At 48.8% G+C, this 15,814-nt stretch overlaps 1 protein-coding gene and 1 long non-coding RNA gene across 3 annotated transcripts in view; one reads left to right on the forward strand and one right to left on the reverse strand.

The window, feature by feature from the left end:
- Nucleotides 1–2,911: 2,911 nt before the first annotated feature.
- On the reverse strand, nt 2,912–15,783 carry LOC141977352 (uncharacterized). Of its 2 annotated transcripts, none has more exons than XR_012636207.1 (3): nt 15,282–15,783; nt 4,537–5,044; nt 2,912–3,493 (listed from the first exon to the last, which is right to left on the reverse strand). It is a non-coding gene; the product is annotated as an uncharacterized LOC141977352 (long non-coding RNA). The 2 variants fall into 2 exon arrangements; XR_012636206.1 differs by having other exon boundaries at nt 2,912–3,513.
- The window catches only part of LOC141977351 (sodium/potassium-transporting ATPase subunit alpha-2), a 33,217-nt gene continuing 31,615 nt past the window's right edge, over nt 14,213–15,814 (forward strand). The window contains exon 1 of the mRNA XM_074938793.1: nt 14,213–14,360. Coding sequence (XP_074794894.1) covers nt 14,349–14,360 — 12 coding nt within the window. The 5' untranslated portion in view covers nt 14,213–14,348. The remainder of the gene's footprint in view (nt 14,361–15,814) is intronic.

Here is a 15,814-nt window from a genome sequence, read left to right on the forward strand (position 1 = left end):
ACAGCCTGTTTCACACTGGCTGTGATTTCTTCCTGGATTTTTAGGGGAAAATGGAGTTAATGAGACACATGCAACTTTAGATATACTACTGATTAGATAAAAACTAACAATATTTTTCACATTTTAAGGACAATTTTAACCAGTTTATTTTGGGAAACTTTTATGGCACTAGCCACCTTGTTAGAAGCTTTTGAAATGTGTTGTATTTTAAAATTAAAATCTGGCAGAGCTAAACTTTATTGAAGAAGTTTTTTGTTATTTTTCTTGACGGTATGAAGCCACTTTAGTGCAGCACGGTCGGTTTGCAGGTGGAAACGCCGTCCGCAAACGAATGGGCGTATCTTTTTTGGAGCGTACACAATGGCGTAACATTCCTTTTCGCTAATTGACCAGTGGCTTTTCCTTTTAGACAGTTTTTTGCTGAGAAACACGATAGGATGGAATTTTTGATTTGGTCCTTTCTGCATTAAAACTGCTCCCACACCACGCTCGGACGCATTTGTGGTTACTAGGAAAGGTTTGTTAAAGTCTGGGGCCCTTAGCGCAGGGTCAGACATGAGTGTTGCTTTAAGCTGGTTAAAGGCCTTTTGACACTTTTTAGTTCACTGAACTGCGTTTGGCTGAATTTTTTTGGTTAGGTTTGTTAGTGTGGCGGTGATTTGGCTGTAGTGCGGTACAAATCACCTGTAATATTCGGCCAAGCCTAAGAAGGATTGGACCTGTTTTTTTTTACTTGGGACAGGCCACTTTTGAATAACATTTACTTTGGCCTGTAGGGGGTTGATAGTTTCTTGACCCACCTGGTGTCCAAGGTAAGTCACTCTGTTTAGGCCTATTTGACACTTTTTAGCCTTAACAGTTAGTTTTGCAAAAAGAAAAGGAGTACTTGTGGCACCTTAGAGACTAACCAATTTATTTGAGCATAAGCTTTCGTGAGCTACAGCTCACTTCATCGGATGCATGAAGTGAGCTGTAGCTCACGAAAGCTTATGCTCAAATAAATTGGTTAGTCTCTAAGGTGCCACAAGTACTCCTTTTCTTTTTGCGAATACAGACTAACACGGCTGTTACTCTGAAACCAGTTAGTTTTGCCTTCCTTATGCGCTCGAAGACTTTTTGCAGATGCTTCAGGTGTTTTGCCCAGGAATCAGAAAAGATGGCCACATTATGAAGGTAGGCAACTGCAGATTTTTCCAATCCCTCTAGGAGACTATTTACAAGTTTTTGGAAGGTGGCGGGTGCATTTTGCAGCCCGAAAGGGAGTACATTAAATTCATACAGCCTGACATGGGTGGTGAAGGCTGACCTTTCCTTGGCGGATTCATCTAGCGGTACCTGCCAGTACCCCTTGGTTAAGTTTAAGGTAGAGATGAACTGGGCCCATCCTAGTTTCTCTAATAGTTCATCTGTGTGTGGCATTGGACAGTTGTTTGGGCGAGTTACAGCATTTAGCTTATGGTAGTCCACGCAAAAGCGTATTTTCCCATTTGGTTTGGGAATAGAACCACTGGAGATGCCCATGCACTTCCAGAGGGGCGGATTACACCCATCTGTAACATATCCTGGATCTCCCATTCTATAGCAGTTTTAGCTTGAGGAGACATCTGGTAAGGTTGGACTTTAATTGGGTGAGCATTACCTGTGTCAATGGAGTGGTATGCCCGTTCAGTCAGTCCTGGGGCGGCTGAGAACGTTGGCGCGTAGCTAGTGCACAGCTCCTGGATCTGCTGTTGCTGCATACGCCCAAGGGTCATGGAGAGGTTCACCTCTTCCACACCATCAGCACTTTTCCCTTCATAGTAGACACCTTCAGGCCACTCAGCGTCGTCTCCTCCCTGGGCTGTCAACTGACAAAGCTTTAATTCTCTGGAATGAAAGGGCTTTAGAGAATTAACATGGTACACCTTAGGCTTTCGGTTGGAGGTGGGGGATGCTAGGAGATAGTTAACAGCTCCCAGGTGCTCTTGGACTGTGAATGGCCCTTCCCACGACGCTTTCATCTTATGGGCCTGGAGCGCCTTTAAGACCATGACCTGGTCCCCTACTTTGAAGGAATGCTCTCTGGCATGTTTATCATATCAGGCTTTTTGCTCTTTTTGAGCATCCTGTAGGTTTTCTTTAGCAAGAGCTAAAGAGTTTCGGAGGGTGTTTTGTAGGTTCTTCACAAAGTTCAGAACGTTAGTTCCTGGAGAAGGTGTAAAGCCCTCCCATTGCTGCTTCACCAACTGTAATGCCCCCCTTAACCTCGCAGCCATACACATTTCAAATGGTGAAAACCCTAAACTGGGGTGTGGTACAGCTCTGTAGGCAAAGAGCAACTGCTGCAACACTAGGTTCCAATCATTGGACAGCTTATTTATTTACATATTATGGCCCCCAAAGTTTCATTAAACTTCTCCACCAGGCCATTTATTTGATGGTGGTAAGGGGTGGCAACCAAGTGGCTCACCCCATGAGCTTTCCAAAGGCTTTTTATGGTCCAGGAAATTAGTCCCCGAATCTGTAAGGATGTCGGAGGGCCAACCTACCCTGGCAAAAATATTGGTTAATGCCTGGCACACACTTTTAGACCTGGTGTTGCTTAGAGCTACTGCTTCCGGCCATCGGGTGGCAAAATCTATGAAAGTCAGTATGTACTGCTTTCCTCTGGGTGTCTTTTTTGGGAAAAGACCCAGAATATTTACAGCTGCTTGAGGAAATGGAACCTTAATTATGGGGAGTGGCTGGAGAGGGGCTTTGACCTGGTCTTGGGGTTTTCCCACTCTTTGGCACACCTCACAAGACTGGACATAAGTAAAAACGTCCTTGCCCACTCCCTCCCAGTGGAAAGACTTCCCCAAACTGTTTTTGGTTCTTTGCACCACAGCATGGCCACTAGGATGATCGTGGGCTAAGCTTACGAGCTTTACCTGGTACTTAGTTGGAACTACCAACTGTCTCTGAGGATGCCAGACTTCCTGGTGCCCACCAGAAAGAGTTTTCTTGTATAAAAGTCCTCTTTCTACAACAAACCGGGATCGAATAGAAGAGCTGAGAGGCAGTGGGTTGCTCTGTGCCACCGTTCAAGCTCCCTGGAGGATCTTATCTGCTTTCTGCTCAGCCTGGAACTGTTCCTTTGATGCTGGAAACATTAGTTTCTTACTGGATTGTGGACTTGGGCTTGGTCCCTCAGGAAGCGATGCAGGGGATGGGGCTCTTTCCGTTGACTGTGAACTGCTCTCCGCTGGTGCACTATGGGGTGTTTCAGGCTCTGGCTAAGCCTCTTGTGTAGGGTTATCTGCTGCTGCCAGGGCAGGCTCAGTGGTGCCCTCTGGTGTTGGAGCTGTAGACGGGGTTGCAAGCGTTGGACTCAGAGCTGGCAATGGTACTGGTGCAGGTGGCTTCGCCAATTCCAGTTTTGGGCCTGGCTCTGGCTGGGTCTCTGCGACTGGATCAACTACTGCTGTCACAGACGTTGGCATGGGGTCCGGTTCCACCACCTCAGTCTGGGTCTCTGGTAACACAGATTGGGCCCTTGTAGAAGTTTACGGAACAGAGCTAGGTGTGAAGGCTTGCTTAGCCTGGCTGCGGATGACCATTCCCACCCTCTTGGCTAGCTTCACATGGTTGGCCAAGTCTTTCCCCAGCAGCATGGGAATGGGATAATCATCATAGACTGCAAAAGTCCACATTCCTGACCAGCCCTTGTATTGGACAGGCAACTTGGCTGTAGGCAAGTCAAAAGAGTTTGACCTGAAGGGTTGAATAGTCACTTGGACCTCTGGGTTGATTAAGTTGGGGTCCACTAAGGATTGGTGGATAGCTGACACCTGTGCTCCAGTATCCCTTCATGCGATAACCTTCTTCCCACCCACAATCACAGTTTCCCTTCGCTCTGAGGGTATCTGGGAGGAACCTGGGCCTGAGAACCTTTGGTGTGACCCCAGTGTAATGAATTGTAATCTGTTGGGGTTTTGGGGCAGTTGGCCTTTACATGCCCGACCTCATTACATTTAAAACATCGCCAAGCTGACTGATCAGTGGGGCAAGGTGGGTTGCTGGAGAATGGTGTGGTGGGAGAATAAGGTGTCTGGGGTTTTCCTTGGGGTGCAGGTGGGGCCTTGGGCTGCCCACGGTGATATGGTGTGGTCTCGGGGTGCCCCTTCTGGTATCCGCCCAACCTGCGACCAGGGTTGTTCCTTTCTGCTACCTCCACCCATTTTGTTCTGATTTTCCTTGCCTCTTTGGAGGTCTGGGACTGCTCGTATTGATCAACATAAGAAGCAAGACTTTCTTCTGAGTCCATTTTCTTATCCCATAACCACTGTTTTACTTTATTATTGGTCACAGTCAGGAACTGCTCCTGTACAACCAAATCACACTTTCCTTCAAAGCTAGTTACAGCCCTTCCTTTGACCCATTTATTTAACAGATCCTTCAGCTGGTTTACATAAGCCACATTACTTAGTCCAGGCCCTCTCTTAAAGGCTCTAAACTTTACTCTGTAAGTTTCAGGTGTAATTTGAAATTGCATAAAAACCAAATCCTTAAATTTACCATAGCCAGAAGCATCCTCAATAGGCATCTTGTTGAATATGTCCAGAGCTCTTCCAGTTAATTTTGCTACCAATGTGGTCATCTTGTGATCGTCAGGAATTGTATGGAGGGTGCACAGTCTTTCAAAGGTGATGAAATATTCAGCAATATCACTGGATTCATCATACTGTGGACATAGTCACTCCCATTTGTGGATTTTTGGGGAAGTGGAGCCAGCAGCTGAAGGGTTTTTGTCTCTTCAACTCCATAACAGCCAGGTCATGCTTCCTCTCTCTTTCCCTCTCCTCCTGAGCATGCTTCTGGGCCTTCCTCTGGGCCTCCATAGCTCTCTTGTGGGCAGCCTTTTCTCTGGACACTTGTGCATCAATCTCCATCTGTCTGAGTTCCAGCTGTCTTTTATGTTCCTTCTGTCTTTCCTCAGCTTCAGATCTGGCTAATTCCAGTTTTTTCTGGACATCACTTTCTGTCATCCTAGCCTTTCTGCACTTAGCCTAGCTTAACCCGAGAGCTAGAAAAAAAAACAACAACAGAACTTGTGAATTGCCTTGCAGGACTTAACTACTCTGCCCTGAGGCCGAGAAAAAAAAACTCCACCTGCTCTCAGCTAAAAGAAAAAAAAAGTCACCTCCCTGCTTTCCAAGCAGCGAAAGAAAAAAAAAGTCCTTTTACTATCCTGAGGTTTGAGCTTCTGGTTCAAAATGATCCCACCACTAACAAAATGTCAGGGTTCCCTCCCCACCCTGAACTTTAGGGTACAGATGTGGGGACCAGCATGAAAGACCCCTAAGCTTATTTTTACCAGCTTAGGTTAAAAACTTCCCCAAGGCACAAATTCTTCTTCCTTGTTCTTGGATGGGTACAGCTGCCACCACCAAGTGAGTTAGACAAAGATTCAGGAAAAGGACCACTTGGAGTTTCTGTTTCCCTCAAATATCCCCCCAAGCCCCTTCACCCCCTTTCCTGGGGAAGCTTGAGAATAATATACCAACCAAATAGGTAAACCAGATTCTTAAAAAATAGAACTTTATTATAAAGAAAAAAAAGTAAAAAAGCACCTCTGTAAAATCAGGATGGAAGGTAACTTTACAGGCTAATCAAATTCAAAACACAAAAAATTCCCCTCTAGGCAAAATTTAAAGTTACAAAAAACAGGAATAAACCTCCCTCTTAGCACAGGAAAAATTTACAGGCTAAAACAAAAAATAATCTAATGCCTTTTCTTGCTTTACTTACAATTTTTATAATCCTAAATCTTATTTTTGGCAGGGTTTTAAGAGATGGTTTTTCCTGCCCCTGGTCCCTCTCTGGCTCCAAAAAAACCCACAAAAAACCCACAAACAAAGCCTCCCCCACCCTCCAAATTTCAAAGTATCTTCCTTCCCCATTGGTCCTTGTGATCAGGTGCCAACTAGGTTATTTAAGCTTCTTAACCCCTTACAAATAACCTCTGGCCAGAAGAAATTTTATATTACTGCATACATAAAGGTTGTTACCCTTCCCTTTATATTTATAACAAAGTCCTACCCCAAGACAGGGGAACCACAGCCCCGAGACTAACCACGGCTTCTTAAAGGGCATCACCACCTTCCCAGCCCCTTGTAATGCTGCACCGGGAACTTGTTGGCTCCCCAGCATGGCCCTTAGCTTCTTAGAGAAATGGTGCAGCTGAGGGATGGAAAATCCCAGCCCCTTGCTTGGCAGGGGTCATTCTTGGAGGGGATTTAAAAAGCAAACAAATTAAAACCAGATTTGGGAAGCAAAGGCTGAGTTCCATGGCTCCTGGGGCTAATCTTCCCCTGGGGGAGCTGGGCTGGAATTAAAGCCGGGGAAATGTGCCTGCTTGCTTTCGGTGGCTCCCTTCTGAACTCTGAAAGCATCGGAGAGGAGTTGGACGGCACCTATGGAAGCAACACATCTGTGTTTCACACTGATAAAGTCCCGATTTCCGTACTTCAGGCTCAATGACACCAGCGTTGTCTACACAAGAAAACTGTCCCGATTTAGCCAAACCAATTTCAATCTGCTGTAGCGCAGAGCCTTCCCACCCCACCTCCCCGTCTATCCATGCTCCTGTTTCAGGGGAAGGGTTCCTGGCACCCGTGTGGCTTATCTTGATTCCAGAGGGCAGGTCTACACTACCGCTGAAGTCAACCTAGCATACGTTGCTCAGGGGTGTAAAAAAGCCATCTATACACGCTCTCCCGCAGACATCGCTTCTGCTTCTCTCCAAGGCGGAGTAATGATGCTGGCTGGAGAAAGCGCTCTCCTGTCTGGTGCAGCTGCACCGAAGCAGCACTGTAGTGTAGACGTGCCCTCTAAGACTGGCGCTCTTAAACCGAAATGGGCGAGGAGAGATTGGCACCGATTTAACGGCATCAGTTTCTAAACCCATTCCAGTAAATGGGTGTCGTTTTCTCAGGGCTCGGGGGCTGCGTTTTCCGTTTCTCTGAGTGGGACTCCCTGCCTGTGGCCATCATGGGCTGAGTTGCTTTGGGAAGGACGTAGAGCCCAAAGGCAGTAAAGAAAGAGCTGCTTTAAAAAAGCGATTCCACTAAGGCTGCAGATCCAGCCCCTGCTGACTGCTCCTTCCTGCCCCAGGGTGCCTTCCTGGCTGTGCCAGCTTAGTGTACTGACCTGGCTACGGCTTCGCTGCGCTGCATGGGGACAGCAGGCCGAGTTCATGCACCAGCAGACCCAGCAAAACCCATTTCTGCTTTGATGATAACATTCACATGGTGTGCAGGACTAACAGAGGACTGCTGCCCTAGGCATGGCAGCCCTACCCCACTTTCTTTGCTGGAGAGGCAGCAAGCCTAGTGATTAGAGCATGAGTTGGGAGTCAGGACTCCTGGGCTCTATAGCCAGCTCTGTCACTGCCTCACTTGGGCAGGTCACTTCCTGCCTCTGTGCCTCAGTTTCCCCATTTGAAATACAGGGTAAGCACACTGGAACTCCTCATCCCAACCCCAAGCAGGGCCGTGAGGCCTAGTTCATGCAGAGCCTTGTAACGCTCAGGCGAATTGCTGCCAAGTGTGGCTTTTTCCCACACATCTGCCCCTCACCCCTCTCGTCTCTACTAGCTGGGATGAGAACTGTGCCTCCTCCCCCCTGGCTGCCCCCCATAGTCCATCACCCCATTGTTATGTTCGTGGCACACACCCAGAGACAGCTAAAAATACCATCTGGGCAGGTTGCAATATAACCCCACTTTCATCCTCATAACCCAGAACGGGAGCACACAGTAACCTGAAGCCCATGCTCAGGGGCCAACTGGTCTCCGTATTTGGGGTCAGGAAGGAATTTCCCCCCCAGGTCAGACTGGCAGAGGCCTGGGGGTTTCTCGTCCTCCTCTGCAGCATGGGGCACAGTCATTTGCTGGTTTGAACTGGAGTAAATGAGGGTTTCTCTGTAACTTGAAATCTTTAAATCAAGGACTCCAGTAACTCAGCCAGAGGTTCTGGGCCTAGTGGTGGAGCGGGTGGGTGGGTTTTCTGGCCTGTTACGTGCAGGACATCAGACTAGATCAGTGGTGCTCAGACTGCAGCTCGCGAGCTGCAAGTGTCTCTTTAATGTGTCTCCTGCGGATCTTTGCAGCCCATTATATTATCACAGTGTCATTTAATTATTAACTGATCTTAACAATTTCCATCCCACCATCAACTTCAGCCTGGACCAGTCCACACAAGAGATCCACTGCCTGGATACTACAGTGCTAATAAGCGATGGTCACATAAACACCACCCTATACCAGAAACCTACTGACTGCTATTCCTAACTACATGCCTCCAGCTTTCATCCAGACCACACCACACAATCCATTGTCTACAGCCAAGCTCTACGATACAACCGCATTTGCTCCAACCCCTCAGACAGAGACAAACACCTACAAGATCTCTATCAAGCGTTCTTACAACTACAATACCCACCTGCTGAAGTGAAGAAACAGATTGACAGAGCCAGAAGAGTACCCAGAAGTCACCTACTACAGGACAGGACCAACAAAGAAAATAACAGAACGCCCCTAGCCATCACCTTCAGCCCCCAACTAAAACCTCTCCAGCACATCATCAAAGGACGACCTGAAGGACGACATGAAGGACGATCCATCATTCTCACAGATCTTGGGAGACAGGCCAGTCCTCGCTTACAGACAGCCCCCCAACCTGAAGCAAATACTCACCAGCAACCACACACCACACAACAGAACCACTAACCCAGGAACCTATCCCTGCAACAAAGTCCGTTGCCAACTCTGTCCACATATTTATTCAAGGGACACCATCTTAGGACCTAATCACATCAGCCACACTATCAGAGGCTCGTTCACCTGCACATCTATCAATGTGATATATGCCATCATGTGCCAGCAATGCCCCTCTGCCATGTCCATTGGCCAAACTGGACAGTCTCTATGCAAAAGAATAAATGAAAACAAATCAGATGTCAAGAATTATAACATTCAAAAACCAGTCGGAGAACACTTCAACCTCCCTGGACACTCAATTACAGACCTAAAAGTTGCAATTATTCAACAGAAAAACTTCAAAAACAGAGTGCAATGAGAAACTGCAGAACTGGAATTAATTTGCAAACTGGACACCATTAAATTAGGCTTGAATAAAGACTGGGAGTGGATGAGTCATTACACAAACTAAACACTATTTCCCAATGATAATTTTTCCCCTACTGTTACTCACACCTTCTTGTCAACTGTTTGAAATGGGCCATCCTGATTATCACTACAAAGATTTTTTCTCTCCTGCTGATAATAGCCCACCTTAATCATAGAATCATAGACTTTAAGGTCAGAAGGGACCATTTATGATCGTCTAGTCTGACCTTCTGCACAACGCAGGCCACGGAATCTCACCCACTAACTCCTGTAACAAATCCCTAACTTATGTCTGAGCTATTGAAGTCCTCGAATCATGGTTTAAAGACTTCAAGGTGCAGAGAATTCTCCAGCAAGTGACCTGTGCCCCACGCTGCAGAGGAAGGCGAAAAACCCGCAGGGCCTCTGCCAGTCTGCCCTGGGGGAAAATTCCTTCCTGACCCCAAATATGGCGATCAGCTAAACCCTGAGCATGTGGGCAAGACTCACCAGCCAGACACTCAAGAAAGAATTCTCTGTAGTAACTCGGATCCCACCCCATCTAACATCCCAACATAGACCATTGGGCATATCTACTGCTAGTAGTCAAAGATCAATTAATTGCCAAAATTAGGCTATCCCATCATATCATCTCCTCCATAAACTTATCAGCTTTGTCTTGAAGCTAGATAGGTGCCTTTTGCCCCCACTGCTTCCCTTGGAAGGCTGTTCCAGAACTTCACTCCTCTGATGGTTAGAAACCTTTGTCTAATTTCAAGTCTAAACTTCCTGATGGCCAGTTTATATCCATTTGTTCTTGTGTCCACATTGGTACTGAGCTTAAATAATTCTTCTCCCTCCATGGTATTTATCCCTCTGAAATATTTATAGAGAGCAATCATATCTCCCCTCAACCTTCTTTTAGTTAGGCTAAACAAGCCAAGCTCCTTGAGTGTCCTTTCATAAGACAGGTTTTCCATTCCTCGGATCATCCTAGTAGCCCTTCTCTGTACCTGTTCCAATTTGAATTCATCCTTCTTAAACATAGGAGACCAGAACTGCACACAGTATTCCAGATGAGATCTCACCAGTGCTAAAACCTCCTTATCTCTACTGGAAATATCTCGCCTGATGCATCCCAAGACCGCATTAGCTTTTTTCACGGCCATATCACATTGGCGGCTCATAGTCATCCTGTGATCGACCAATACTCCGAAGTCCTTCTCCTCCTCTGTTATTTCCAAGTAATGCGTCCCCAGTTTAGAACAGAAATTCTTGTTATTAATCCCTAAATGCATGACCTTGCACTTTTCACTATCAAATTTCATCCTATTACTATTACTCCAGTTTACAAGGTCATCCAGATCTTCCTGTATGATATCCCTGTCCTTCTCTAAATTGGCAATACCTCCCAGCTTTGTGTCATCCTCAAACTTGATTAGCATATTCCCGCTTTTTGTGCCGAGGTCAGTAATAAAAAGATTAAATAAGATTGGTCCTAAAACCGATCCCTGAGGAACTCCACTGGTAACCTCCTTCCAGCCTGACAGTTCACCTTTCAGCATGACCCGCTGTAGTCTCTCCTTTAACCAGTTCCTTATCCACCTTTCAGTCTTCATATTGACCCCTATCTTTTCCAATTTAGCTAATAATTCCCCATGTGGCACCGTATCAAATGCCTTACTGAAATCGAGGTAAACTAGATCCACTGCGTTCCCTTTGTCTAAAAAATCTGTTACCTTCTCAAAGAAGGAGATCAGGTTGGTTTGACATGATCTACCTTTTGTAAAGCCATGTTGTATTTTGTCCCAATTACCATTGACCTCAATGTCCTTAACTAATTTCTCCTTCAAAATTTTTTCCAAGACCTTGCATACTACAGATGTCAAACTAACAGGCCTGTAGTTATCCGGATCGCTTTTTTTACCTTTCTTAAGAATAGGAACCATGTTAGCAATTCTCCAGTCATACGGTACAACCCCTGAGTTTACAGATTGATTAAAAATTCTTGCTAAAGGGCTTGCAATTTCATGTGCCAATTCCTTTAATATTCTTGGATGAAGATTATCCGGCCCCCCCAATTTAGTCCCATTAAACTGTTCGAGTTTGGCTAATCGATGAGTCTCTTTAGACTTGGTATAGCAACACCCATTTTTCATGTTCTTTGTGTATATACACCGGACCCTTGCTTTCGCCCGCATCGCTGTAGAGCAGATTCGCTTATAGCGCGGTCGCAGCGATGGATCCCCCATTTAAATATTTAAATTGGGATCCATGGCAATGCATCCCCTGCGTTAATGTGGGACCGCGCATGGCTCCCAAGCCCCGGGGTATAGCGAGGGTCCGGTGTATCGTCCTCCTGTATTTTCCACTGCATGCATCCGATGAAGTGGGCTTTAGCCCGTGAAAGCTTATCCTCCGATAAATTTGTTAGTCTCTAAGGTGCCACTCCTGTTCTTTTAACTGATCTAAGTTATTAACCAACCAGGATGCTTTTCCTATGTTATTAATAGGGCCCTACCAAATTCGCAGCCATGAAAAACATGTCACGGACTGTGAAATCTGGTGTCCCCTGTGAAATCTGGCTATTGGAGGGGGGTTGCAGTATTGCCACCTTTACTGACTTCTGTGCTGCTTTCAGAGCTGGGCGGCCAGAGCACGGTGGCTGCCAGCCAGGCACCCAGCTCTGAAGGAAGCACCACCCGCAGCAGTGCAGCAGTGAGGGTGGCATGGTGGGGAGGGGAGTTGTCACTTTTTTGAGTGGGGGCAGGGCCAACCTTATGGGTGTGTGATGTGGGCGACTGCCCAGGGCGCCGTGATCGGGGGTTGCTGTGGTCACCAGGCAGCCAGCCCAAGGCCCTTTTAATCTCCAAGCGCTGGGGAGAGGCAGGGCAGGGGCTGTGGGCACCCCGGGGCTGGGTCAGTCCCACCCCCAGCAGCAGTGCAGAAGTAAGGGTGGCAACGCCACACCGTGCCACCGTCCCTTCTGCGCTGCAGCTGGCGGCGGCTCTGCCTTCAGAGCTGGGCACCCAGCCAGCAGCCACCGCTCACCAGCCGCCCAGCTCTGAGGGCAGCAGCAGAGACGTAAAGGTGGCATGGTACGGTATTGCCACCCTTACTTCTGTGCTGCTGCTGGGGTGCTGCCTTCAGAGCTGGGCACCCAGCCAGCTGCCACTGCTCTCCAGCTCTCCCTCTCTGAAGGCAGTGCAGCCCAGAAGTAAGGGTGGCAATACCGTGACCCCGCTACAATGGCCTTGCGACCCCTGCCCAGGATCCTGTTTTGGGTCAGGATCCCCACTGTTGCAACACCGTGAAATATCAGATTTAAATATCTGAAACCATGAAATTTAAGATTTTCGAAAGCCTCTGATGGTGAAATTTACCAAAATGGACTGTGAATAGGGTAGGGCCCGAGTTATTAACCAATTAAGATATCAACTGGCCCTAAGTTATCAACTTATTTGCTGTGAGAATAATATATATATAATAATGTATATATCATATAATAATATTCTATATCAACTAAATATCTCCCTATCATACTGTTTAAATATGAATAGTACTACAGTAAATGAAACCATGAATTCACACTGCTCTGGCTCTGTTGGGTAATGCTGATCGTTAATTTGGCTCCTGAACCACTGAGGTCTGAGTACATTGGATTTAAATGATCATGATGGTCCCTTCTGGCCTTGAACTTGAGGAATTTGTGAGAGACAAAGCAGGCTGCTCCCTAAGGAAGAGAGGCATCACTCACCACACCATGCTCTAGGCTGGCTCGGGCCAGCCTGACTGCCCATCACCATTTGCAGGTTTCCCTACGAAGGCCCCTAACCTGCAAGCAGGACCAGGAACCCCTCCACCGTCACCCTCCACACTCTTAAAGGGATTGCTTGCAATTCGAGGACAGTCCTCAATACTCTGCACCCTTCAGACGCTGCAACGCCACTCCACTTGGGTGCTGATGGTTTGTGATTGGTCTCCCCTGAGCAGTGAGGGCTCTCTGTATCCTGAGCCAGCTTGTGCCTCCAGAGTGGCTGGTCCATCTGTGATAAGGGCCTCCTGCAGAGAAGGGGCTTCAGCAGTGGGGTGGGGAGAGATAACAGCCCTCAGACTTTCACTAGCAGCTACCAGCACAGGGCTCTTCATACACAGGCATGGACTAAACCCCCGACTCTCCCTGTCATGGCATCGGGGGAAACTGAGGCACGGAGCATGCAGGGGACTGCCCAAAGCAGAAGCAGAGCCATGAGTAGAACCTGGGAGTCCTGATTCCCCCCACTGTGCCGCACCCAGCAGACAGGCCTGGCTCAGACGTTGGCAGAACAGGGTCTTTGATTTGGTGTCCACCCAGCGGGGACAGCCCAGACAGCAGCTGAGCAGCTCCCCACAGCCAGTCACACCTCAGCATAGACGGCACCAGGGCCTGGGCCGAGTCCCCGAGCCGTTCCCAGCCTCGGGGCCGCTCCGGGCCACTGCGACAGCGGCACCAGAGACGGAGAGGTGACATGAGCACTGCCTGTGTATTTCCCCATAACCGTCCTAGCAAACCACAGTGCTGGGGGATCGCCCGAGAGGGGTGTACAGCTGGAAGAGGAAGAGATGGGGGTGTGGGGGGCGGGGTAGATGGACAGATGAATTGCTGGTGGAAGGATAGACCTAGACTTAGTGCATCGTCCATTTCATGCGTTCCGTGCGCCCCCACAACTCACAGAGACCTATAACCCAAACTCTGCAAACAAACCCACGTCTCTTCCTCTCGGGAAGTGCATAAAAAGCCCCGACTAAGCCCCTGAGTGTGGAGGCTGGAGCACTTCATTTATCACAGTCAGCTGGAGCCCAGGGGGACTTGATGCAGCCCTTTGACTTCCCAAACAGAGCTCTGCCTTACAGCCAACAGACAGACGCAGGGGGCGGGGGGCGGGCTGTGTATATCATGACATTGCTCAGCACATTGCTGGTCCCGGATTCTCCCCAGCTAGCGGACCAGGGACACAAGGCTTCGGGGTGGGGTGGGGGGGGGGAGAGAAAGGGGTGGGAGGAGGGTGGAGTTTCTCTTGACCCAAGATCCTGTTTCAACAAGTGGCCCTGTCCAGAGAAGGAGAGGGGTGAAGGAGGGAGCTATTTAAAGAAAGCTGGGAAGTCTCCTCTATTGACTGCTTTTTCCTTTCCTCCTCCTGCGTTCCTTCCATCCATCCCCCGGCGCCCCGGGCTGACAAAGATGGGGAAAGGGGTGAGTAGGACACTTTGAGTGCATTTTAAGGGGCTCGTGCTGGGAATGGCTTGAATGGGACTGAAGACGACAGTGCTCCTGTGGTAGAAAAAGAAGCGGGTAAACGAACCTAAACTAAACACCGCATTCCCCGAAGGAGAAGTGGGTAAACTCCGTCTACCCGAGTTTGCCCTCAGCTACGCGACGGGGGAGCGAGGGACTGGAGAGCTTCCAAGTTTGAGACAGGAGTGAAGCAGCACCAAACGAGGGGGAACGTGGGGATGTACCTTTCTGGGGCTTGTTTGTGCAGCTTGGAGGGCAGGCAGGGCCAGTGCTTAATATGTGCCAGGGCTGAGTGCTGACACCTCTAGGCTTGGCAGTTCAGAGCCCCGGCACCTCTGGGCTTGGCAGTCCATAGCCCAGCACCTCTGGGCTTGGCAGTTCAGAGCCCAGCACCTCTGGGCTTGGCAGTTCAGAGCCCCGGCACCTCTAGGATTGGCAGTCCATAGCCCCAGCACCTCTGGGCTTGGCAGTTCAGAGCCCAGCACCTCTGGGCTTGGCAGTTCAGAGCCCCGGCACCTCTAGGATTGGCAGTCCATAGCCCCAGCACCTCTGGGCTTGGCAGTTCAGAGCCCAGCACCTCTGGGCCTGGCAGTCTATAGCCCAGCACCTCTGGGCTTGGCAGTTCAGAGCCCGGCACCTCTGGGCTTGGCAGTTCAGAGCCCTGGCCCCTCTGGGCTTTCTGCATCAATTATGAATGTAAAAAAATTGCTTGAGCCCTGGCACCTCTTTCATTACAACTTAAGCACTGGGCAGGGCCCCCCGCTGCGCCGGGCCTGGTCTCTCATTCCATAATTGCCATTTCCAATCCACCCCCTCCCCTTCACTGCAGGGAAACATTTTTGCAACCAAGCGAACAATCCGACGGAGGGTACCACTTACCAAACAATGTGACCACCATTGTGACCGCCAATGTAAACAGCCCCCTCGCCAGGGCTGGGTCAGAGTCCAGGTGGGGGTGAAGGAGTTGGCCAGGGCATTGGCCCCGGGGATTATTTGGAGACGTAGGTTGCATTCCAAAAGCAAAATCAGCTCAGCTGTCCTCTGCATGCCACCGCCGGGATCAGAGAGCTGGCTTAGCCAGGAAGTTTGTTTGAAACAAGTGGGGTTCCCCGCTGGTGTTTTCAGCTCTTCGGGAACTTTTTGCAGCTGATATTAAAAAATACCCCAACTGGTGCAAGCTGGCTCCGCTCCACTGCCCCTTAAATCTCCTTGGTTTCCCGAAAGCTGTTGAGACACGAATGACATTTTGGAAGGAGCAATCCAGCCCAGCCATCAAACCCCCCTTGCATTATCACGGGTGGGCTTTGCTGCATTGTGGGGTAGTTTGAGGAGAGAGGGGCATGTGCCCCAAATCCCTTGAAACGCAGAACAGAATTCCTCCAACCTGCAACGGCAAACTCCTCGCTCTGCTT

This window comes from Natator depressus, chromosome 24, assembly GCF_965152275.1.
Source record: "Natator depressus isolate rNatDep1 chromosome 24, rNatDep2.hap1, whole genome shotgun sequence".
Lineage (NCBI taxonomy): Eukaryota > Metazoa > Chordata > Testudines > Cheloniidae > Natator > Natator depressus.